The following is a 24751-nucleotide window of genomic DNA, read 5'->3' on the forward strand; positions in this document are numbered from 1 at the left end:
CAGAGCTTGCTTTGAAGGAGAAAGAGCCCGTGTGGACCGGCGAAGATGAATAACAAGGCAGGGAAGACATTGAAATGGGATACTTCCTTGCTATTCTCATTTACTTGTACAGTTGTTCTCACCAAAGATAGAACGAAAGTGAATTCCTGTGTCACATAAGTGAGCTTGAGTTTCATGTTTAAGGTAGGAAACAAAGGATATATGTCCCTGAAATCAGTTCCTTGTGATTATTTTTATGTTTTAATGATTACTGAAAGGAAAAGGTCAACTAACATAAAGAATGTAGCATAATGGTTCCCTCAGGGGCCAGGCACTGATGAGGTCTACATTATTGCTGTTTGATTTTCCACTTATCCTGTTCTGAATACGAATAAAATATACTTTGAGATATAGTTTCAAATTAAGAAAAATTAATGATCCCTTTGGATAATTAGACTCTGTTATGCTATATTAGTCTTTAAGAAATTTAAGAAACCATTCAAACTTCAATTCTTTCTCTCTTTCTCACTCTTGAGTTGTCGTTTAGATCTTTCAAGGGGAAAAACACCCTGACTTACCTGAGCTGTTGAGTTTGCAGTAGAGACTGTAGATATTTATAAGCCAGTGGTGGATACAGAACTGAGACAGGTGCATTTCAATTCTCTAATTTCATGTGGAGAGTTGACCTTGCTATGTGGACCATAAAAGGTCAAAACTCAGATAAGAGGCGATCTCATGTATGCTGGGTGAATCCTTCTGTAATTTGAAGTTGTTTAATTATTTTACAAATTAGTAGCAACTTGAGTGGTTCTCTAACCACTGTTTTTGTGGACTGTTGCACCTACAACAAAATGATATCTTTTGTATGTGCATGAGATCATAATTGAATGGATGGTTAGTAGATATAAACTTGCATTTACATTTTCAGGTATTTAAAAATTCTACAGATTATAAGCCAGGGAAATTTGTATTTCTTTGCAATGGTGAGGAATTATAGTGAGTCAGCCTCTTGTGAATAATGTTATGAATGTGCCATGTAATTGATCAAGGAGAAGCGCATAGTGACTGTGGAGTATATAACAGTCAAGCATGGTATTCTAATACTGTGACTTAATTGGCTGTGCAGGAGATTAGGATGATTAACTCAGCTCTGCGTTTGAATCATAGGAGATGTCAGTTAGGGAAGGACCAGCAGGAAAGAGCAATGTGGCCTCATTGACTTGTGCCAAACAGGCCTGGGTTCTTCACTGAACTTGGAGGAAGAGCATTTGTAGTGTCCAAGTGCTGGATATAAAAACCTGGCCTGTCATTTACAACAGGGTGACCAAAGATGGCACTTAACCTCAGATATTGTCATTAGTAGGGATACTAACATGTGCCTTACCTAGGTCTAAATAATGATACTAGCATGTGGTGATTGTGAGGATGAATGAACAGGCATGGGAGACAGCTGTATAACTAGAGAGCACTGCATACAGGTGGTTGTTTTAATTAATCATTTCATAATACCACTGACAATAGAGAGGGTAGTGATGTTTCTCTACCCTGGTTCATTTCTCCTCATTGGCACCCACACAAGGAGCAAAGTTCTAAGTTGATAAAGTCTTCCCTGTGCTTCTCACCTGGATTTTGTAGAACCTGAAGTATAGAAACACTGTTTAGAAATGAGTAATTCCTTTTGGTCTAATAAATTCCCTCAAATGAGTGTAGTTAAATCACTGGAGGGAAGAGATTTCCTGTCCTGAACATTCTAGAAAAAAGGTTAGTAAAAACTCAATGATTAAGAAAGTTTAGAAAACCTTTTCTTTTAGTCAAATTAGATGACTCACTGTTTTCTAAACTGTAACCGATGTCATTTCTATTTCTGGAACTTAGAAAGAGTATGGCTTCTTTGAACCCTGTCAAAAATAGCCATTTCTTATGGCTATTGTCTTTTCTTCCTTTTTATAAAAGTCTTCTCTTTACTTTAGACCCCAATTAAGTGCCACTTTTTATAAAAAGAAACTTCCTTGGTTACCTCAGTTATACAGTAGACACTGTCCTTAGACAGTGGTTCTCAACCTTCCTAATGCCGCGACCCTTTAATACAGTTCCTCATGTTGTGGTGACCCCCAATTTCATTGTTACAAATTGAACATAATTAAAGCATAGTGATTAATCACAAAGACAATATGTAATTATATATGTGTTTTCTGATGGTCTTAGGCGACCCCTCTGAAAGGGTCTTTCGACCCCCAAAGGGGTTGCGACCCACAGGTTGAGAACCGCTGCCTTAGAAGGTCTTTGCTGAATGAGTAATTTCTGGTTTTATTATTTTTCTATATACTATGTGTATATGAATATCTCTTGAAATGAATTGTAAGTTATTTGTAGGAAGGAATATTCGTTGTCTTTCAACTTAGAAAATGATACTGGGAATTTATGATGACAAGTATTGAATGAACTAAAAAGAATCTGGAGGCTTTGCTAGAAATAAATGGTAAAGATTTATTCAGGGGCCTTAGGGTTTGCAAACCAGAAACACGAGTCAAGACCCAGAGTGTTCTGAAGAAGGAAGAAAAGCTAAGAGTTCTTATACTAAAAAGTCTATTCTTGAAAAGACTCAGTCCTGCATTTTTAGCCTGTGGGTTTGTCTGAGGTGCTGGTCCTCTAAATGACTGGTGGTCTGGATAATGAATGTCAGGCTATCTGGATACATGAACATTCTAGTTTTAATCCTTTGGGATAGCCAGGGGGTTATCTGCAGGTTAGATGGATATCCAGGCATTGAGGCAGGACTGGAAAGTTCAAAAGTTTAAGTTCCCAGGCTCCTTAAAACAAGAATAGAATGGTTTCCTCATACTACAACCTACATGATTTTAGTAATTTAGCAGCTTGACTATGGTGACTCCATTTTATTTCTTCACTCTGCTCATCACAAGGATGGTTAAACATGTAAGAAGGGCTGCTCCTGTAGGAACTATTTGAAAGTAAAAAAGTTAATTGGTCAGAAAAAGAAAGAGTTCAAAAGAACATTTATTTGATGGAGAAAAGTTTTGAAGATCCATTTAAAGTTTGGTAAATTTGAGTTTAAGAGGGCAAAGTATTGACTGGAAACTATAGATGTATGACCAAGAGTTTTTAGAAGAAGAAGAAGAAATTTAAGTTACATATTTAGAAAAAGAAAAATTGAGGATAAAACTAGACTCATTAAGGGATCTCTTTTAGTTGCCTTGCCTTCTGTGTTCCATGCTACATACTGGTAATGTTTGAATTTTTTATATTAGAAAACTACTGTATAATCTGCCCCTTGCAAGCCACATACTGATCTTCCCTTAAAAAGGACTTTTTTTTAGATGACTGCAGCACTGAAGTGACCGTGTGAGGTCCCAGCAATGAAAGGAATGCACAATGGTTGCATTACTTAATTTCATATTTAAATGGGTAGTCATCTTCTTCTCATTGTCTTACCCCTTCTAACCAAAGTCCAAATAATGCAGACCTTGAAAATAGTAGATGATATTAGGATCAGCAGCACCTTTCCTGAATGTCCTTGATGGGACTAACTTTTGCTTAGAATGTGTCTCTTTTATTCTAAGTTTTTCAGACAATACTAAGACAATGTAATTTGCTTTTTCATGCCCTCATGCCTTGGCAGTAATAGGAAGATAGTGTGTTAGGGACAGCAGAATCACTCCCCAGAAACTCAGCACAACAGTGTCTAGTCCTCACCAGCTTCCAGAGCTCCAAAAATCCCAGGGTGGTGCTCCATGGGCTGTGTTTATGGAAAGGGGCTGGAAGATTGGCGTCTCAACTTCTTTAGCTCCTACAGAGATTCACGGTACCCTTGGCCAGAAACCAGTAGAGACCTTTTTCAAGAAAAACCTCAGAGCACATTTCAGGTGTCAACTTATAAAATAACATTTCTGAAGGCCAGTGTTATTGTCTGCTGCTTTGGCTACAGAAGTTTATTGTTCTTTTGTAAAAATAACAAAAAACATACCCTCCAATGACATAGATTTTAGGTTATTTTTCTTGTCACCTTTGATTCCTGATATGTGACAGTGACAGAGGCCAAAGGACTCTGGCAGTTGTAGCAGATGCAAGAATCAGTCCTGTTCACACAGAAGGAGCAGAGCTTGCTTTTCTACCTCGCCTGACGCTGGGAAGCATGGACCCAGTTTTATGATAAGCTCAGGGAGAGGTACGTGGGGAGCCTATGTGGATCCCAACTCTTCTTAACTTGGGCTCCGTGTTAGGTGGGCACCAATATCTACTCCGCACAGCACACAGAGTGAGGGCATCTGTCCTCAGACAGGTGGGACTGTTCTTCATAGGTGATAGATAATTGCCCTCCCTTCTTTTTTTGTCTTACTTCTTGATGGCACATGACTGCTCTGGACACTGAATGCCCTGCTGCTCTTGAGAATAAAAAGGAATATAAGGCATGACTTTAAAAAACTGGGCGTGGCCTCAGTTTGTGAGCAGTCTCCTCTCAGCAAGAATGGCTGAAGATCAATCACTGAGAACACCTACTCATTACTTTTGGCAGACATTCTCCAAATGTAATTGCCTTGTAGCAAAAATCCTATTGAACTCATTTAGTTACTTGGGATTTAATTTTTTACCCAATTTATTTTGGAGGTACACCAAGAAGTTATCTTCCTTATAATTAGAGGTCCTTTAGGTGCAATACTGAAAAAATTTTAAGTGGTTTAAATAGGTAATTTGCACACCTGCTTTAAAAATTCCCCCGGATAGAATACTTATTTCTAAGCTGTATAGTGTAGAACTTTGAGACCTACTGCTTGAGTGGACCTGTGTCTTGTTTGTCGAGAAAATTTGACCATATCTGCCAAGCTCCCCTTTGCCCGTCTCTGTATGTAAGTTGCAGAATTTTCTACTCAAGCATGGGGATTAAAATCCTACTCTTTTTCATCCTTTATGCTCAAAATCAATCAATCTATTAATTGGCAGCATAGATTATCTGCAATATTTTTCCAAAGAGCTTTTAACTTGTAAGCTATAGGAACTCAGCCTAGATATCAATCTAGAACATTCTACAAGATTCCTGGAAATATATGCAATAATCTGTTCTAAATTTTCCTCTTAGATCAAGTCAGACCACCAGAGAACACACATTTAGACAATCAGGCAATAGCTTTGGCCTTTTAAAAAACTACATTTATATTTACAATTTTCCTTGCTTTTATGCTCATGCCCACATCAAGGGATGTGGTCAGAGGAATGCTGTTCAGACATTTACTGTCTGGCTGATGTGGGAGATGCTGACCTCCACGTAGGCAGCTCGAACTTCACAGGCAGCACAGAAATCCTCCAGGACTTGGTACCAGAGAGAAACTGACTTTTCCTGAACATTTTTTCCTCTTCACCATTGTAATTAGTCCTTTAAGTCATTATATCTCAGACTATTAATGCAGAACCCTTTTCAGAGCCAGGCCTGTAGGTGGTGCGTGAAGGAAGCTTCTGTGCCTCACTGGAGCTTCCTCTCAGTAGTGGGTCAGCACGCTGATGGCCGTGTACAGCTCTGCAGTTAAGAAGCAAATGTTAGCTTGGTTTCAATCCCAAACGTGCCAATTTTTATTACACCCAGTGTGTGTGTGTGTGTGTGTGTGTGTGTGTGTGTGTGTGTGTGTGAGACATTCAATTATTATCCAGCAGAACAGCATTAAGCAGGGACCAGTTGTGGAATATGACTTTCTTCTCTACTTTGGTTTGATTGCCAAGAGGTTCAGGATGAAATTTGCAAAAGTTTAAACTTAAATTCCCCCAGCTCTTAACTGGACAAGGTGGCCTTGGACATCTTGGTAAAGCCTCAGATCCCACTTTGTCCCATTCACCTTGAGAACTGTGGGCCTGTTCTTGTTGACCTCCCTGACCCCACAATCACCCAGAACTCTGCTTCCTCTTTCTCAGCAGCCTTAGGCTATGCCTTATTTTCTTACTTATTTTAACTACTTTATCCCTTTAAATACTAGGTTTTTAACTGACTTAGGCTTTACTTTCAGTTCAGTCTTCTAAAGATCCATAGTGAAGGCAGATACACAGACTTATCAATTCACCTACTGTTTTCTCATTTCTGTAGCTTTAATACCCCAGCCCTTGGAATGAGCCCTACACACCTGGTCGTCATCACAGACTCATATTACAGCGTGCATCTTTTTTATGACCTTTATTCCTGTCATCTTCTTTCCCCCTCTTCATTTCTCTTTGCTTTAAATTCCCAACTTATGATCCTGTTTTCTCATATAAATGTCAGAGCACTGGCTCAGCCCCTTACACAAGGAGAGGATGGTATAAATAGCTAAATGATTATTTTTAGTAATTTATTAAAAATGAATAGATGTTTTCACTCTAATACTTGAGGAATATCATCACATAGGAGCATTGGCAAGTCACTTTGGATACAGGAGGTGTTAGGCAAAGCTGGGTAAGAACGAGGCTCTTGGAGAGACACTAAACAGGATGGAATAGTGTGAACCATGGAAATTTCAGCTCTGCCTCTGCCTGGTTGTATATCTGGGTCAGGGGCACCAGAGGTGATCCTTGGCCATGCTGCCTCTGGCATCTTAGTGTAAATTACCTGCATTTTCCAAAGCACGTGGACTTGGCATCCTGATCTGCAGAAGTTTGCAGCCCATGTGTCTCCCTTCCAAGCACCCTGGCCCTGCTGTGCTCACAGCACTGACTCTATACTTCATTGATCAAAATTCTACTAATGGAAATCACATGACCTGCGCGCATCTTGGATATTCCAGAATGACACCATGGAGTGATGACACATTGAGAACAAAGGTTTAATGATTGAACAGGGACCTGCCTCTGAAGCTTTTGATGAAGAGAAATGCCACACATACGTCTGACCCTGATGCCACAGCCTTTCTTCTATGCCTTGATTCATCAAAATTACTTGGTCTTTTCCAAAATGGAAGTAGAGACTTTCATAACATGTTACTTGTCTTGTGTTAAGAGTGAAGACACCTCATTTATTTGACTGAGGTTTTGTCCTGTTGCCTCCCTGGTTTATCCAAACATCACTACCAATTTAATATTTTTGGAACATCTTTTTCATCATATCAGTCACAGCATAAAACCCTCCAGTGACTTCTGTTATCTATAGGTTAAAATATAAACATGTCAGGTTTATTTTTTAATTTCTAAGCCTCCACATTCCATATTTGCTCTCCAGTTGCCGCATGTTTTCTGTTGGTCTTCCTTTTCACAAACCAGTTGCTGCCGTCATGCTAGGTTTTTAAGTTTCAGCTTTAAGATTTTGCTTTTAACTTTTTCCAATAGACTTTCCCAACATGCATAGTCATAATAACAGTCACAGCAGTGCTGATAGTATTATAAGTAGTGAAAATAATGGTAATCACACCAAAGTGTTTGAATCATGTACCTTTTTATTTTTATCTTCCAAATCTTCGTGTTTTGACTTCTTTCCACACCTTTTATCACCTATCCTAATACTTCGAGGCTCACTCAGATTCCTTCTCTCTGGTAAGCCTTTGAACCTAAAATAAGCTAGAAATAAGCTCTCTTGTCTGAGCTACTGTTATTCTTAAGTCCCATTCATAGTGCACCTTTGTGACTTCTGCAGCTCGCTTCGTTTTTGTGTTTAGAAAGTTCTTAGGGTGTGGGGGTGACTTACATACAGTAGTGTGGGAATGACACCTACTTCAAATTCTCTGTGGGATGTTGATTATATAGAGAAAATGGAAGTTTTGGTATATTCAAACATATATGCAGACAGACAGACACACACACACACACACACACACACACACACACACACACACACACACGAATGAATAGGAACAGTGAACCAGAGGAGCAAGAACACTTGCAAGCAAGTGGCAAGTGGTGATTCTTCACCTTCTGTAATGGAAGCCACTCAGACTTCTCCTTCCTCTCTCCTTCCTTTCTGCTCTCATGCCGACCCCCAGCGTGATGGGTTGTCCTGACTGGACACAGTGAAATGGGGCTGTGAACTGAGTTGTACTAATCCAATTTTGATTGAAAATTGTCCTACTTAGCATTTAATTCATATGTAATCTTAATTTACAAGAGGCAGTATTTGTGTTGTTAATAATTTATGTGAGGTTTAAATTTTAGAGGATGTACATACTTAATCTTAAACTTTCTTTTTTTAATCCTCATCTGAGGATATGTTTTTAATGATATTTTTAGAGAGAGAGGAAAAGGGGTGGAGAGAGACAGAGAGAGGAGAGAGAGAGAGAGAGAGAGAGAGAGAGAGAGAGAGAGAGAGAGAGAGAGAAACACCAATGTGAGAGGGAAATATCAATTGGCTGCCCACATATATCCCCTGACCAGGGATTGAACTTGCAACTTAGGTATATGCCCTGACCGGGAATTGAACCCACAACCTTTTGGTGTACGGGACGATGTTCCAACAAACTGAGCCATCCGGTCATGGCTCTTATGCTTTTTGGATATATTCTGGTACAGTCCTGTGAGCATTATATTAATGATGATAATAAAATCAATGATGATGAAATAGGGATGCAAACATGATGACTTTAAACAATACTGGTGGCCCAGTGCATGGATACATTCACATTGAAAGGAAATTAATTAGAAGAAATATTTTAATATTGCTATTCTCTCTTTCTATTGAAGTGTCAGAGATGAAAAAAAAATAGTAAAATGTATATGAAAATAATATATAAATTGATTAATAAATAAATAATAACATGATATGATAACAAAGATATATAAAACCAACAAAATCATGATATAAAAACAACATTGATAAAAACAATGACTGATAAATTGATTAAACTTATTCTAATATCTCCCTGTATACCATATTAAGAGTAAAAACACTTTCAGAGTGCTTGACTAATTCCCTTTGTGATGAAATATTTACAACTTTAACTTTAATGTCACACGCTCTTTGAACTCGAGAGAAAGCAACATACAACTGACCATGTCCGAAAATGGGTTCAGGTAGGAATATTCCTACTATGTCTAGATTTGTCCTTGTGGTTTATTAATAGTCATCGCAAATGCAGGCATCACGGGAAACTGTCTTCAAATTAATTTAAATGGGAGGCCAGTGTCAGACGGGGACAAATCAATTCTTGGAATCAGAACAACCTCTCCTTCCGCAGATCCTGTCAAAACTTCAGCTTCGATTATGTTACGTTGAAATCTTTTGCTAATAAATCTAGTACCATTTCAAAGACGCCATTTACTATTAAGATTTCTCAGTAGTGCGATGATTGCACCCACTTTCGATTTTAATTTATGACATGGCATTCCCGAAGAAGTAATACTATTAAGAAATTTGATGGGAAAATTTTCCTTTTTGGCATCATCCATTGAATCGATGGAATCATCACTCAAGTAGATGTGAAAATCTCCACTGAGTATATCCAAAATGTCTTCATTTAATTTATGAATGTGCGAGAGCTTTGTATGTATCGCGCATGCGCAAGTCAACGTTTATTTTTAAATCGCCAGTGCGCGTCATATGTACCAGCCGGTTGGTCGGTCTGCCAGCTGGTCGGATGGACGGATGGATGGTTGGTCATTTAGCCCTTTATATATATACGTGATAATTTACACTCACATTGCAGTAAAATGAAGAGAAATTAGCTCTCTTTTAATTTTAATTGCTTGGCTCCTATTTTCTTTGGAAAGATCTTGTTCCAAGGGCAGGTGAGGATTTCTGGGACTGGTGTGGAAGAACTACCTGGCATGGAGTGGAGTGTGAGCCTCCAGGGGAGCTGGCTGCGTCAGCAAGATGCCTTCTCCCTCGGGCTGCAGCTACACCTGTGCATCAGCAGTTTGGGAGAAATGTGAATTTCACCTACTTTTGGTTATGGAAAATTTTCAAATGGAATTTTTAAGTAAGTGTTGCTAACTTATAAAAATATATTTTCCTTAACCACATTGGGTTTGGACTTGTTTTTATTTGTTAAAATGTTATTATTTAGAGAAGAATGATTGGTTGTTTCTATAGGTCTTGTGTGGTGTGTTCAATACTGACTGAGCTAAAGGGTATTTGCATAAGTCCATCAGCCACTGATGAAATGCAATTCTGCATAGAAACTAATCAATGCTTTTGCAAGGGTCCCATTTTCTGTCGAGAGGATGGTTGACTCAGGGCTCATGATGCTCTAGTGTTTTTCTGAATTTACCATCTGTGGCTGGTCTCTGTGCACCTAAAACCTTCAGGGGCAATGATTTCTGTGTGATGCTCTGTGCCCTGGGTTCATGCCATGCCATTGTTTTCCATCTCCAGGAAAAATCAGTGGGGTTTAGGCATTGGTTCAGTGTAGCCCTGGGATGTGGAGGAGGGAGCTGGAAAAGAATGTGCATGCCATCTCTGCTTATTATTTTCTAATCGTGTAATTATTGCTCTTTTTCATTGAAGTCTTTCATTAAGTGCATTTTATGGAGATGAATGGTACTGAATGTTTAGACCTTTTTTCAAGTGAGTGGAAGGGTTTCTTTTTCTTTTTTTGGCTTTTCTTTTCTGGGCTTCCTGATGAGCCTAAAAGCAATAGAGGAGAAGTCAGTTCCAGAATTCTTAAAATAACTGTCATGGAGAATAAAATGCAAGATGAATGGAATATCCCTGCATACTCTACATACCATAATAACTTTTCTTATTTTTTTCCCCTTTGAGAAATATTTTCATTTTCTTTGAATCCCTGAACAGACTTGCTTGTGTCTTTTAAAGAGCTTAACACTTTCTGACTTCTAGTATGAAATCTAGTGTGAGATGTTCATAATGATTATAAAATAAAATTAGGAATAAGAAAAGGAAGGAGATAGATTGTAGAGTAAAACACACATGCACACACATGCACACACTGCACATGCATGCATATGCATGCACACACCCGCACAGACATGCACACCCCACACATGCACACCCACATACACACGCACATGCACACACATATGCACACATACATGCACACATACACAGCCTTGAGAGAAGGAAGGATGATTCCATCTTCTGCTGGCTTTGACATGAGATTCGGAGAGAGAACTGTGTTCATAAGTTCATGGGGAAACAGCTGGGAGACAGTCCTACAGGTACACTGAATTTCCTTCCTTAGACAAGCATGGGAATTTTAATTTGGTTTACTTAAAGCTTTCTCTGTCTTAAGTATCAGATAAGTGGGCATAATTAGCGTGGCAATAGAGAGGCTAGAGGAAGTATGCATTTCTTCTTTCAAGAAGAATCCCCAAAACTGAACGTTGCTTCTCAAAACATTTCAATCCACATCCAGGCACCTGTTTCTTTGGGGCTGTTTTTTTCTTATTAAGTCACCTGTGACTATTACAGTTCTAAGGACAGCAGGCTAGAAATGAGTTTTTTCCTTCTCTTTACAAGCAATGTCAAGGATATACTTATTTTGCACTATTTTATAGAGTCATATTTACAAACCACCAGCATTTTCTGAATTGTGTCTGACAGGTTACACCACCTGCTTCATGATCCAAATATAGTCTATTTAATAGGCAGCCCTGTCTTACACAATCACTATTGAATCACAGGCCCTGGGGGGAAGAAGGGCTCAGGGGAAGTGCTGTCTCATACCAGTCAAGAAACAGCTGGGACACAACTTTGACTTCCTACTTCTGTTATATTTGTGGATTTTTCAAAGATTCAAACTCAAAATCTTTTATCTTTCTCCATTTTACACTCATTAATACAGTCTATTATAGCTAGTTGCATGTAACTGTAAATCCCTAGAATATCTTCATCAAAAATAATTATTAGCAAGCAACATGTCTACCACTCAGGCTTATGTTGGAGAGACCTGGATGATGGCTTCAAAAAGGTTCTAGTCACTCATTTAAAATTTGCTGTAGTCCTACTGCCTTTTCATTCTATTTTGACGATAGTTTGTATATGAGGTTTCTTCCTTGGATGTTAAATAGAACAGTGAAATAATGGCCTTTAAGAACTTAAAGAAGATGGGATTTCAAGGGGTTAAGTCAAAACAATATGAAAGACCAGTGCTGTTTATATTTTTATCCTCGAGTTAGACACAGTGTGTGGCCTCATGATTACCTCCATTTCTAAGGACTCACCAGGCTCTAGGTGCCAGGTGGTAAAAGCCTGGCAAGCTTTGCTCATTTACTTCTCACAGCAACCTGGAGTGCCAGGTGATAGGTTTACCCTGTGTTTTTAAATGGAAGAAGAAAAAGATTCAATAAACAAATATGAATGCATGATCTCCCCAATAGAAAGAAAATGTATTAAACATTTTGCTGTGCTATATCTATGAGATTTGGGGAGAAAACTTTACAAGGATTTTGGAAATCCCCAAATGTGCATCTGTATCTTCCCATACAGTATAGTCTTTCCATCAAGTATAGCTAAACACAGTGGTCTGCAGAGAACGTCTGCAGAGAACAGCACAGCTCATTTGGGAGGTATGGCTGGGAGTGGGCTGGCTCACCCCCCATGCTCACATACCCACAGCGCCCCCATAGGTAGGTTCCAGGTAGGGCACCAGAAATGTGACAAGTTGGGTTTCTTCTTAGGGGTCTGTGGAGAGCCAAAATGATGCATATTAAATTTAAGAATGCACTCATATTCCTATAATTTCTTACTTGTTTTTATGTATTTGAATATATAAGAGTTTCCCATGTCATGAAAAGAATTAAAATTCTTCATAACATTGACTGGATATTTGAATATGTTAAGAAGTTATCAATTTTTTAAGTCTAGTAATGATGTTGTGATACCGTTGTAAAAGCTCTTGTCTTGGAAGCACACACATACTGAAGAATTTATGCATGAAATGATTTGATGTGAAAAATGTGCTTGTGACATGATGATTACTGGAATTAGTGGAGTGATCACAGTGCAAGTTATAAAAATGTTCAGTCATTATATTGTACACTCAAAATAATATCACCAACATAAGATTATATACCAACTATATTTAAATTTTAAAAAAAGAAAGAAGAATTTGTTGGAGGAGGGTGAAGTAAATGGGAGTGTAAATGATGTAAACCAGGTAATATGCTGATAACTGATGGGAGTTCAGGAATTCAGATACCATTATCTGTACTTTGTGCATGTTTAAACATTTCCATGAAAAAAATAAGTTTTCTAGAAATATAAATGTTTTTATGATTTCACAGTATGGGCACATTTCAATTTATTTAGTCATTTACTGTTTTGGGGCATTTTAAATGATCATACATGATTTTAGGGTTTTTTTTTCATGATCATATATGGTCTAACAATCAACATTGTTTGCCCAACATTGCTTTGTGCATGAAATTTCATCCACATTTAACATTTCTTCTTTGGGAGAGATGTGGAAATATAAGGGTGGTACTGCACCAATGAGTGGAATGATTTACATGTGGACATGCCAATTTCTTTCCAGGTAGACTGAATATATTTGCCAGAGTCACCTAGTTCTATGAACATTGCACACCACCCTTTAAAAATGTACCACAAGTTGATATATCATTTTATTCAAAATATTGGAAGAATATATGTTTCTTGAAAGACAAGACATGTATGCTGATGGGAGACACTTGGGAAAGCACCAAAAAGTCAAAACTCTACAAGAAAATCACTGTTGACATGCAGATGTTTCATAACAATCTTTTTTCGAAATATTTTGAACTATTCTCTGCTGTTCAATTATAATGATAGCTGGAGGCACTATACAACTTTATTTTGTAACATTTTTTTTAGCACACATGTGAAACGTTTCACATCTATTATTTACTACTTCAGTGTCAAATAAAGTTAGTTAGGGGGAAGTTTTAGACAAAAGGGTCCATTTGAAGAGGACACGGTCACTGAGATGGAAAGTGACATGAGGAAATTTCCCCACATTGCAGCACGGAGACAGGCAGTGTGGCACCAGGGCTTCTCAGTCAGCTCTCATGTGCGTCTTCTCACTCTCTCTGTACTACGACCAAATGAAGACCTCATTTGAAATTTACAGGTGGGGCAGCCAGGGCTGCAGGGCAGACATTTGTGAGGCACCTGGTCTCACTGCTGACTGAAGCTGGGCGAGAGATCAGACGGTAGGAAAGGTGCTGGCTTTGCCCCTCGGAATTTCATGTGTTCCAATGACTGAGAGTTGGGTTGGGTTTAGGCTTTTGTTCAGCACATCCATATCATGGAGGAACCCCTCTTAACCTGAAGCTGAATTATACACTAATGACCACATCTGTCCCTAATCATGTCTAGAATGGGTTTGTTCAGTGCAGGCCTTCTGGGCTAGGAGCCACTCTTCTCTGATTTTTAGTGGGATATTTTAGTTTTTGAATAATTGGAGATGAGCTGAAACTCTAATCAATCAGTCTTTGATCACACTGATTTATAACAAAATCCACACACAAAGCTCAGTATCCTGCATTTCTGCATTGCTGTCTTTGAAAGGTTGCAGTCACAAGACAGATTTAGAAAAGGACAGATTTAGAAAAGTGGATGGCACACCCACACTGTGGTTAAGAGGGTGGCATGTGGTCATGGGCAAAGGGGATGGGTGCGGCCGACTCCTTTCCTGTAGGTTACAGATGTGTTGTTTCTGAGCTAGGTTAGTTACACCAACTGCTAAGAAGATAGCCATTAGAGAACAAGTTGGATATAGGTCAGTGATTATGTTGAAGATGGAAGCGGTATTTTCACTGTAGTTAGAAGAAATTCTCTGAGACTTTCAAATCATTCCTGAATACCTTTCTTTTCCAAGCAATTCAGATTTTTTTTCTTGATAAAACAAAATCTTGCCCGGAAAGCAGAGTGTGGCCTAGCATAACCAGGCATGTTATTATGCATGTAATGTAAAGCTTCATTCTCGATAACTTTTGTCTTAGTCTCCATGCTGCCGTAATGAACATCACTTAATATCCCAGAAAGTAAATTAGCTGAAGTCAACACCCACAGCTAAGCAGTATTAGCATATTCTTTAAGTGTTTAGAATCTTCAGATCAGCAGAACTTGGGTAGTTATTACTGACCTGGCAATCATTTTTAGCCTCCTTACTGGGTAGCTTTTGGTGTCTTGCTTTAAATGCTTTCAGGAATGAAAGTGGTGCGGACAGTGACACAGCTGTATCCTTTCCCAAATCTCTCTCTTGGTGGAGTGTCTTCCCCACATTCTAACTGGCTTCTGGTTTCCCCTACATTCTGTCATTCGTGTTTGCCATTTTCCACTTACCAAACTTAGGCAACATTATATTAGACTGAATCTTTGCCTGGTGTGGAGAAAACATGTCTGAATATAGGTCTGGGGTGGTTTGAGAAATTTCACACAATTGGATAAATTCATATTGGATACATGTAAACTCCTATAAGATTTTGTAATGTAAATTAAAATAATGAATACTAAATAAAGACAAAAGAAGTAACCCTTAGCAAAATTTTCATAGCAACCGGAAATATGCTGACTATAGAATGAGAATTTGATATAAATCCTATTGTTACAAAGAGTGTGCATTTTTATGAATTACAGATAATGTTCTTGTGAGTATGTGATATGATAAATGTCTACTGACTTATGCGGGTAGATATGGTTGGCTGGTGGGCCACTCAGCCAGTGTTCATGCCTCTATTCTTTCTTACCAACAAAACTCCAGTTTTGTTCACATGTCAAAGTCTTTAGCTTTGGGTGGACAAATAATAGTTGGTCTTAGAATCATAGCAATTTTGTGTCTGATGAGCTTTTTAGGAAAATCTTGCTTTTTGAGAAGAGAGAGACTTGTAATGAGAAGAAATTTTTTTTTCTGATAAACCCCTTGCTTCCTGTGTTGGGAATAATGCCTGGAGTCAAGGCAGCTGTTTTGTGACAATAAAGTGACAAGCCTGAGTGAGGACAAACCCAATCCCTGAAGGGTGTTGAAGGAGCCTAGGCTTGGTGGCCTCCTGAACCATTAAATCAACTCAGTTACTACCTAGCAACTGGCTTATTTTTAACAAATAATATTCTTCTGCATGGTCACTATTGATCGTTTTTGGCTATTTATGTAAAAATAAAATTTAAGTTTTCTACTCTAATTTGTACATGAAAAGCAACTATAAATGCTGAGAAGTGTGCCAGCTTTCCTCTGTAGTTTTCATCCTGGCTTTGCTAGCTAAATATCAGAAGATTATCAGTGTAAAAAAATTATACTTATTGTGGGCATAACCAGTTGCTGACTGATAATAGACTGTAGATAGAGATATATACTGAAAATAAACACAAAGTTCCCTTTTCATTACTCAGTATAGAACATATGCTTGGAAGACTTCCACTAATCACTGACAGAAACTAGCCGTCAGCTGATTGGATGAGGCCCACTCACATTATGGAGGGCAATCTGCTTTACTCAGAGTCTACTGATTTAAATGTTAATGTCATCTAAAAAGTACCTTCCCAGAAACATCTAGGATGACATTTGACAAATATCTGGGTACTATGATCTAGCCAAGTTGATGCTTAAAACTATCACAGTACTCAAGCACGGAATTAATAATTTAGTGTATTAAACTATAACATATGCCAAGAATGACATCATTACTTTATGCTATTCATTGTGATGAATTTTACAGAAAAAACAAAATTTTCCCAGCTCTACTTTATGCATAGATGGCTAAAATACAACCTGCGGGAAAAATCTGTGTGTGTGTCAAGCCCTGAAGATCACAATAAAAGCTGATGATAGCCTTGCAGTTGAATAAAATCCTTTTTGAATTAATTTAAGAAAATGATGTTTGGCATTTTAACTGATGAAATACAAGCTTTGCTAGCTTTGTAATAGGGATTTTTGGTGGAAAGTCAAAGGAAATACACAGCTCTTCTTTCTGGAACACATTAGATTGGTCACTACCAAATATTAATTTTGAAAACCCTGTCTATGGATCCAAGTGAAGAGTTCACTCCTGCCATCTATGAGCTTAATTACAAACTGATGTGGAGTAGTAACATGCTCACGTTGTAGTGTGAAGATTCTAAATGATGTGTATCATTCTGCTTCGAATTTACTTATTTTCCATAATGACATCCTTTAACATCTACCAGAATTTTTAAAATTCAGGTTATGATTATCTTCCCTTTGGACTTGAAATTTTAAAAAAGAAGCTGTTTCGCCTCTGTGTTTGGGAATTTCTTCAGAAGACACTTTATTTTAGGGAGGAAACACAATGAAGCCAAGGGCTTACTCATTTTTACAATTGATGTAATGAATGTATTTTGTCCTAATGTGGTATAAATCAAAACACTTAAAATATTCTGAGTTATTCCACCTTTCTCTGTAAATAAGATAAAAGTTGGTCCAATGATACTTAGATCCTCTGTACTCTGCCAGAGTCATCGAAGAAAATCACTAATGCAATTTATTCCCCTTTACTGTCTACTTTAATAGCTCGCTCAGAAACTGGTTTACTCTCTCGGACAGGCAGGAAGGACAGGCACTACTAAAAAAATTACAGCCCTACCACATTCTACTGTGATTGACACCACAATCTCTCATTAGCATGATGCACTGAGACACATTGCCCTGCCCCCAGGCTAGCTGGTGGGAGGGGGATGTGTGCCCAGGTGAGCCCTGTTCCAGGAGGACCCATTATCACAGATTCTTCCAGAAGTATGTCCACCCAGGCTTGTGAGCACCCCTTTCCTAGATGGATGATGGGGGAGCAGGTGATAGATGCCATTCCAAAACCTTTCCTTTTTGTCCATCCACCCAATGAACTGGCTTTTCTTGGGGGTAAACATTCAGTGTTAAAAAATTTAAAAATGCCCTAGCTGGGTTGGCTCAGTAGATAGAGCATTGGTTTGCGGACTGAAGGGTCCTGGGTTCTATTCTGATCAAGGGCACATGCCTGGGTTGCAGGCTCTATTCCCAGTGAGGTGTGTGCAGGAGGCAGCCGATCAATGAGTCTCATCATTGATGTTTCTATATATTCCTCTCTGAAATCAATAAAAATATATTTTAAAAAAGTTTAAAAATGTATAATTTGGTGGACCATGAAGGTGGACTCAAGAGACCTGGAAGAGGCTGCTTGTAAATTATTGAAGTGAGCCCGTGGAAAACATGCCACAGTCTCGTCAAAGGGAAATACGTATTCTTGCCCAGACTTAGGACCTGAAGTGGCTCTGGTTTTGGAACATCAGGGGAAAATACCAAATGCTTTAAACCTCAAAAAATGGTAATTTTCCAAAGAACTTAGCATATTTGGCAAATATATTTGAGCTTTGAATATGTTGATCTGAAACTGAGTGGAAAAATCCTACAGCATCTGTATGTAAGTTCCAGCCATAGATTTAAAAACATGCAGCAGCAAATGCCTGGTCCTTAATGAAGGTCTCAGAGGGCCCTGGTGTTGACAGTGATGGAGGGAGGAAAGCACATCTCATCTGGGAGGAACAGATCCGGACGTGAGGCTGCAGTCTCCGATGCTTTGGCTGAGAGGGAGGCTTTGCAAAGCCCAGCTCAGAAAAGTTCAGCTTTTGTCAAATGTCCAGAGAAAAATTTAAATTTTAAAAATTAATATTTCATCATTTTGCCATCATTAATTTCTGGAAAGTATATTTTAGAATTTGATTGTGAGGCTTTGACTAATATATTGTGTTTTTTTTTTTTCATCTGTATGTAGTCAGGCTGCTCTACTCCTATTGTTGGCTATGGGAATAAGGCAGTATAAATGGGCCCATACTGAACTTGAACTGCGTTTCTGTCTTTCATGATTCATAGAATAGAAAACTGTACCAGTAAGCAGATCATATGATTCAATTGTATGTATGTATGTAATTCTAAAGCTATGTTCATTTGTTTCATTATTTTTGAAAGTTCAATTAAAATTAAAGGAAGGTAAGGAATGTTTCTGCTTATCTAAGGAGTCATGAGTTAAAAGTTGATAGTCCTAATTCTAAACTCTTTTGTCTTGCCAGCAAGCAACTTAGAAACACAATAACTCATTTTTTTATTGTCTAAAGTTTTACTTATGTCTCCTTTTTCCCCTATTGCCCCCCCCACCCCCACCCACCAGCCATTCCCACCCTGGGCAAGCCCCCACCGCCCCAGTGTCTGTGTCCATTGGTTATACTAATATAACTCATTTCTTCCATCATTTTCTCTTCTCTGCACATACATTCTACCTGTAACCATATCACAATACAAACACACCATATTTTGTTCAATTTTTTGTCTTTGCATATTCTTTTCCTTAATATGCCTCCACCCTCATATTTCTAATCAGAGAATTTCTATTTATCTTTAAGAATAAATTCAAATGAAACCTCCTCTAAGAGGGCTTCCATGATTGCACAAACACATTTAATGGTCTCTTCATCTGTACTAATAGAACATTGTATACACCACTATTAGAGTGTTTGTGTTATTGTAAAGGTTTTGAAACATACACAACATTTACAATAATAGATTCATCTTATAAAAGTTGAAGTATTATAGATGAGTATAAAATCTCTTTGACCATTACCCTCAATTCTTTCTTTCCACACTCCTTGGATATAACCACTCATCTCAGCGTGGGAGAATATTATATCTGGCTGTTTCTATTTATACATTATGCATATATATGTCCTTATATAAAACTGGATTGTCTTTGTGTGAGTTACCAAGAAAATGGCACAGCAGTGCATGCATTCTGCAAGTTAATTATTTCTTTGCATCTCTGTCTCATCTATTAGCTTGTAAGAGGTTTTCATTCATCTCATCAGACAGTGAAGTCTCTTGGTTCAAAGATGATCTGTGTGTATGTGTACATGTATGTGTATATGTGTGTACATGTTCATATGTGTGTTTTTTGTTGTCCTTGTACCTTCTTCATTCGCTCCTCTCAATAGTGCCCAATGACCATTTCATAGTTATCATTTTAATATATGTCTGTTGCCTAATTAGTATTATAGATCTGCATTGCTTCTTCATGATTATAGGAAGACTTGGTAGAATGAGAGCAAAATTGAAGATTGGGTACTGACCAACAAGATATTTAGTGTGTGTAATCCTTAGGCAAGTAGCATAAATACACTGGAATTTCAGCAGGTGACCTTCCTCTATTCATTTTCCTTCAAAAGAGTTTCTAATTAAGAGAGTACGGACCCACCACAAAGTGATAGAGAAGTCCATTCCATGTGTGTGTTTTCCTTAAGATAAGAAACATAAAATCTTTCCTCTTGAGGATTGTTAGGCAATTAAAGGAGGTTCATGGAAGAGAAGTTTATTGAGGCCAAATAAAAACAGCTTGGTGGTATATATTTTTTATCTTATTTTTATAAAGCACATTGCTAGTTATACTGTAAAAATTAGTTCAAGTTGTCCTGGGGCAGACAACTGTGCATAAATATTAACCACTCCAGTTTATATAAATGACAGTCTCTTCTCTCAAGTGGCAGAAATGCCTCTGGCAAAGAGAAAAAATGCCTGGGTGGCACATTTTCTATCAGTGTGTGTCTCTAACAGATGAGAAGACAAAGGAAAAACAAACTTGGTGACTAGTTCAGATGCCCCGTTACTTAATTGGTTTCTTGTATACTGAAGTCTGAAGGACCGTCTGCCATTTCTAGTCTAGACACAACAGGATTGATTAAAATCTAGTTTTCCTTAGTAGGGCTGCATCTCAGGCCAGTGAGAATCAAACAGCCCCTCATATTTTGCTGGGGGTGGGTTCCCTACAGAAAAGCATCTGATCTGAAATCAGACAACCTTATTTCAAGTCACAGTTCTGCCACTTGCCAGTCATATGAATTTTGGCCATTTATTTAACTTTTCTGGACCTCAGTCTTTTCCTCTGTAAAATTGGGATCATAATTCCTCTGTAGATTATAAAGCATGTTGTTAATGTAAAGTTAGGCAGAGTAGCCCGTCTTGTGCTCATGTTCATGTGGTGGTCATTCTTGGCTGTGTTTTTGTTCTTCTACTCACTCCTTTCAAACCTGTTGGGGGAAAGGTCTCTCATGGTCAGGAGCGTTTACTGGGGGTTGACTTGGGTATTCTTCACTTGCTCCTCCAGATCTACATGCTCTTCACCCTTCTTTGTCCTGTGCTGTCCTGGCAGAATTTGACCTTCAAGGGGATGCTGTTGCCTTCTGGCTTCTGGTTGTGCTTGGCCAGCGGGAGGTGTTGGCAGGTTCTGAGAACAGGAGGGTGAGGATTCCTTTATGCAGGAACAGATGGGGCCAGTGCCTGAGCTCCTGGCCACAGCTCTTCCTCAGGGGACCAGCGACATAGTTTTTTAATATATGTCTATTGCCTACTAAGTATTATGTATCCATGTTGCTCCTTCATGACTATGGGAAGACTTCATAGGATCAGATCAAAATTTCAGATTAGGTAATGACAAAAAGATTCTTAAGGTGTGTAATCCCTAGGCAAACTGCCTAAATGTACTGGAATTCAGTAGGTGACTTTCCCAATAAGTTAGAGTAGAAAGAAGTTTCCCTATTGATGCTTCCAACCAAATTACTACCAAATACCAATTATATTCATTTTCCTTCCAAAGATTTTCCTAATTAAGATTTTATAGCCTCATCACAGATGATGGATACAACAGCTATACTAATAAAAGGGTAATATGCAAATTGGTTGGGATGCCATCACAGTAACGACCAGTGTGGGTGGGCGGGAACTTGCAGCATCGGGGATGGAGGCGGGGACTTGCAGTGTTGGGGACGTGATGGTGGCTGCTGCTTGCCCAGGGCTGACCACTGCGAGGGCTGAGGCTCAGGCAATGAGGGCCTGGCGAGGCTCAGGCAAGCTGCAGTGGCTGCAATGGCTGAGGCTCAGGCAGCCTCATGGCCTGCAGTGGCAGCAGCAGAATTGTGATGGGGGTGTCGCCTTCCCCTGATCGCAGGGTCACCTCCCACAGAGGGAGGCCAGAGGCAGCAGCAATGAGGGGGTGATGGGGGCAGTGCCTTCCCTTGATTGGCCGGTTGCTTCCTGCAGAAGGAGGCCAGACTGCGGCTTAGGCCTGCTCCCCCGGAGCAGGCCTAAGCTGTCAGCAGGACATACCCTGAGGGCTCCCGGACTATGAGAAGGGGCAGGCCGGGCTGAGGGATCCCACCCCCTCTAGTGCATGAATTTCATGCACCGGTCCTCTAGTGTATACATAATACTTATTAGGCAATAGTCAGATATTAAAATAGTATGTCACTGGTCCCTTGAGGAAAAGCTGTGGCCAGGAGCTCAGGCACTGGACCCTCTGTTCCTGCATAAAGGAATCCTATGACCTCATCATGAGCAGTTAATTTCATGTGTTTTCCTTAAATAAGGAACATAGGGCTTCCTCCCTGACAAGCAGGCCTCCTCCTGGTGACAGGCAACCCATTATTGCTTGCTGGGTCTCTCTACTTTACAAACTCTCTCTTTGTGGGACTCTCCTGAGTTGCCTGTGACCAGGTCCTGTCTTTCTGACGGAGCCCAGGTTCATTGAAATAAAGAGCAGGATGGTCTCTGACTAGCTCACTCACCGTAACCACAGAAAGTCTGTTCTCATAGGGTTGATGGCACTTCTTTAAACATCTAGCCCATTTTTCTCCAAAATATTTTCTCATAATCATTTTCTACTACTTCTATTAAACTTTTCTGTACAGGTTTCCAAATAGATGTAAGAACACATGAAATCTCTTGCAAGTTTAGTAGTTTTCAGAATTTAACAAAATACATATTTCGAAGCAGTAGTATGGTGAAAAGATCATAAGGTTTTAAGTGAGACAGATTCGTGTTAGAGTTGTTAAGTCTGTCTTTTACTCGGTTTGTGATTTGGGGGAAATTAGTTGCCCTTTTATAGATTTGCTTATCCCAAGATACATTTTAAGAATTAAATAAATAAAATTGTGTCAGTAACATGCTTGGCATGGGGCCTGGCACGAAGGACGCCTTTGTGTATAATCCCTCAAGTCTGCAGTTATCCATCTGCTAGATATCAATCTGAGACCATGAATATGCTCATTGATGCAACTTTAACAAATGCTCAGTTTTTTATCCCCAAGTGGCCACGCACTCAAGTGTCCCTGTTCCATTAACTACTCCTGAAAAATGCCCAGAAAGTGAGGCTATGTCGTCTCTGTTGTCTTGTCTTTATTGCTGGGAAAAAGAAAGGATGGAAATAATGGCCTCATTGGAACCATGGCTACAGAGAGCACTATCTCGCTCAACTTACGATGTGGAGTTCACGGTATTGTTTATGAAGATGGAGAACAAACAAGATCAAGACTACTGCTAAGTCATCAATGCCACTCACAGAGCCTGTTCAATTGAGGGAATTTTTATGTCATGGAAAAGTTGCCTTCAACTCGGTACTTCTTGCATTAAGCAGAGCACCTCTCTCTGGACATGTTTAGAAGGGCAGAATTGGAATGACAGCAGATCCTTAAAGTTGTAGATGCTTTCAGCACCATTCCGGTACCATGCTGGTGCCCATGGCTGCTCAGTTGAATCCAGGAGAATTTAGTCTCCATCTGAAACTCAGCCTCGCAGGAGCCAGCTGGGGCCTCAGCTGCACTGACAACCTGAGTCTTCCAGAGACCATTTGTATTACCAGGTGTCATTCTTTTATTTAAAAGTAAACAGGATGGTTCACATAGTTAAATGACTCCCTTCTCTTACTCTGACTGCTCTGGAATTCAGCACAGGTGATGGCTGGATCCACCATGTCACGGACTCTCCCCTGGTGTCGAATTCTCAGGTGTTTCATTCAGACCCTGTACCAAGCTCATAGAGAAATTCCCAGAGTACTTTCTAATATTTTCATCTAGGATGTCCTTTTTCAGTGAGGTCATATCTTCCCTATTCATTGCTTAGCTCTAAAGCCGTATGTAAAGGAGAGAGTTTAAAATCCTTAATTTAAAATAGTGATCTGGAAGAATCGATGCTTCCAAAATTTGTCCATGAATCACACCCTTTATCGTTCCTCCTGGCAGGTAATGGAAAGTGGAAAAAATATAAATAAACAAATTTCACACGGTGGTATTCCCCGTTGTGTTGTTGCTCCAATTTAAAAGGACTTGATGTATGAGAGAAAGGAGAGCTAACGTTTCACTTATGCCTTTTCTCAGATTAGAGTCAACACAGAAAGAACATCATGGGAAGAATATCCACAAGAATGAATCTGACTTATTTTTTGAAATCTTAAAGAAATCTTTAATGTTCCAGGCAAATAGGGAGCCAGAAAAAAGACAATGAGGTTTTGAAAAGAAAAAAAATCAGTGGGTTCAATAAAAATATAAACAAAAAATAATGAACTATTCACTCATTTCTTTACATGGAGTATGTTTTTGTCTGATGTTTTATAACTTTACCCTTCTCAGTTCATCAGCAACAACATAGGCTATAAAAACGTCTAGTGGAGAGTGTGTGAGGAACCACTAGGAAGAAAATGTAGAACTTTAGGTTTACCTATCATGAATTCATTAAATAACTGTCAAAAGCTGTACACAAGGGATCTCTTTGATAAAGTAAGACTTGGGGACTGTTTGTGATGAGGTTTCAGTGACTCTGTGGCCTCAGGCTTCTGTGTCTGAGAGTCGAAGGGGGCAATCTGACTTTACATAATGCCAGAACAGGATTTTTAGAAGAAGCAGGATCCGTTTAGAATAACCCTGCGAAATAGCCTAGTCTGCATTTTCAACCTATGGGGTGTCATACGTATGTGACAGGGCCTCCTCTTACCTGCCACCAGCAAAAGCCCAACTCCTGTGCAGCCCACCCCTGCGCTGTCCGTGAATCTGAAGACTTGAGCAAGGGGCATGGCAGGTCCACCCCAGTGTTGTCACCCACGAGTGGGAGGGGTGGTAACTCCTCCCTGGGCTTGC

General features: G+C 39.2%; 1 protein-coding gene across 1 annotated transcript; it reads right to left on the minus strand.

Annotated features, from left to right (window-relative positions):
- Positions 1–1466: 1466 nt before the first annotated feature.
- GTSCR1 (Gilles de la Tourette syndrome chromosome region, candidate 1) lies at positions 1467–23592 on the minus strand. Its single transcript, XM_014457605.1, is given in 4 exon segments — positions 1467–1617; positions 7773–7903; positions 23101–23186; positions 23547–23592. Coding segments are annotated over 4 exon segments (414 nt in total).
- Between the last annotated feature and the right edge of the window lie 1159 nt (positions 23593–24751).

The sequence above is a fragment of the Myotis lucifugus genome, unplaced genomic scaffold (genome assembly GCF_000147115.1).
Source record: "Myotis lucifugus unplaced genomic scaffold, Myoluc2.0 scaffold_82, whole genome shotgun sequence".
NCBI classification, from domain to species: domain Eukaryota; kingdom Metazoa; phylum Chordata; class Mammalia; order Chiroptera; family Vespertilionidae; genus Myotis; species Myotis lucifugus.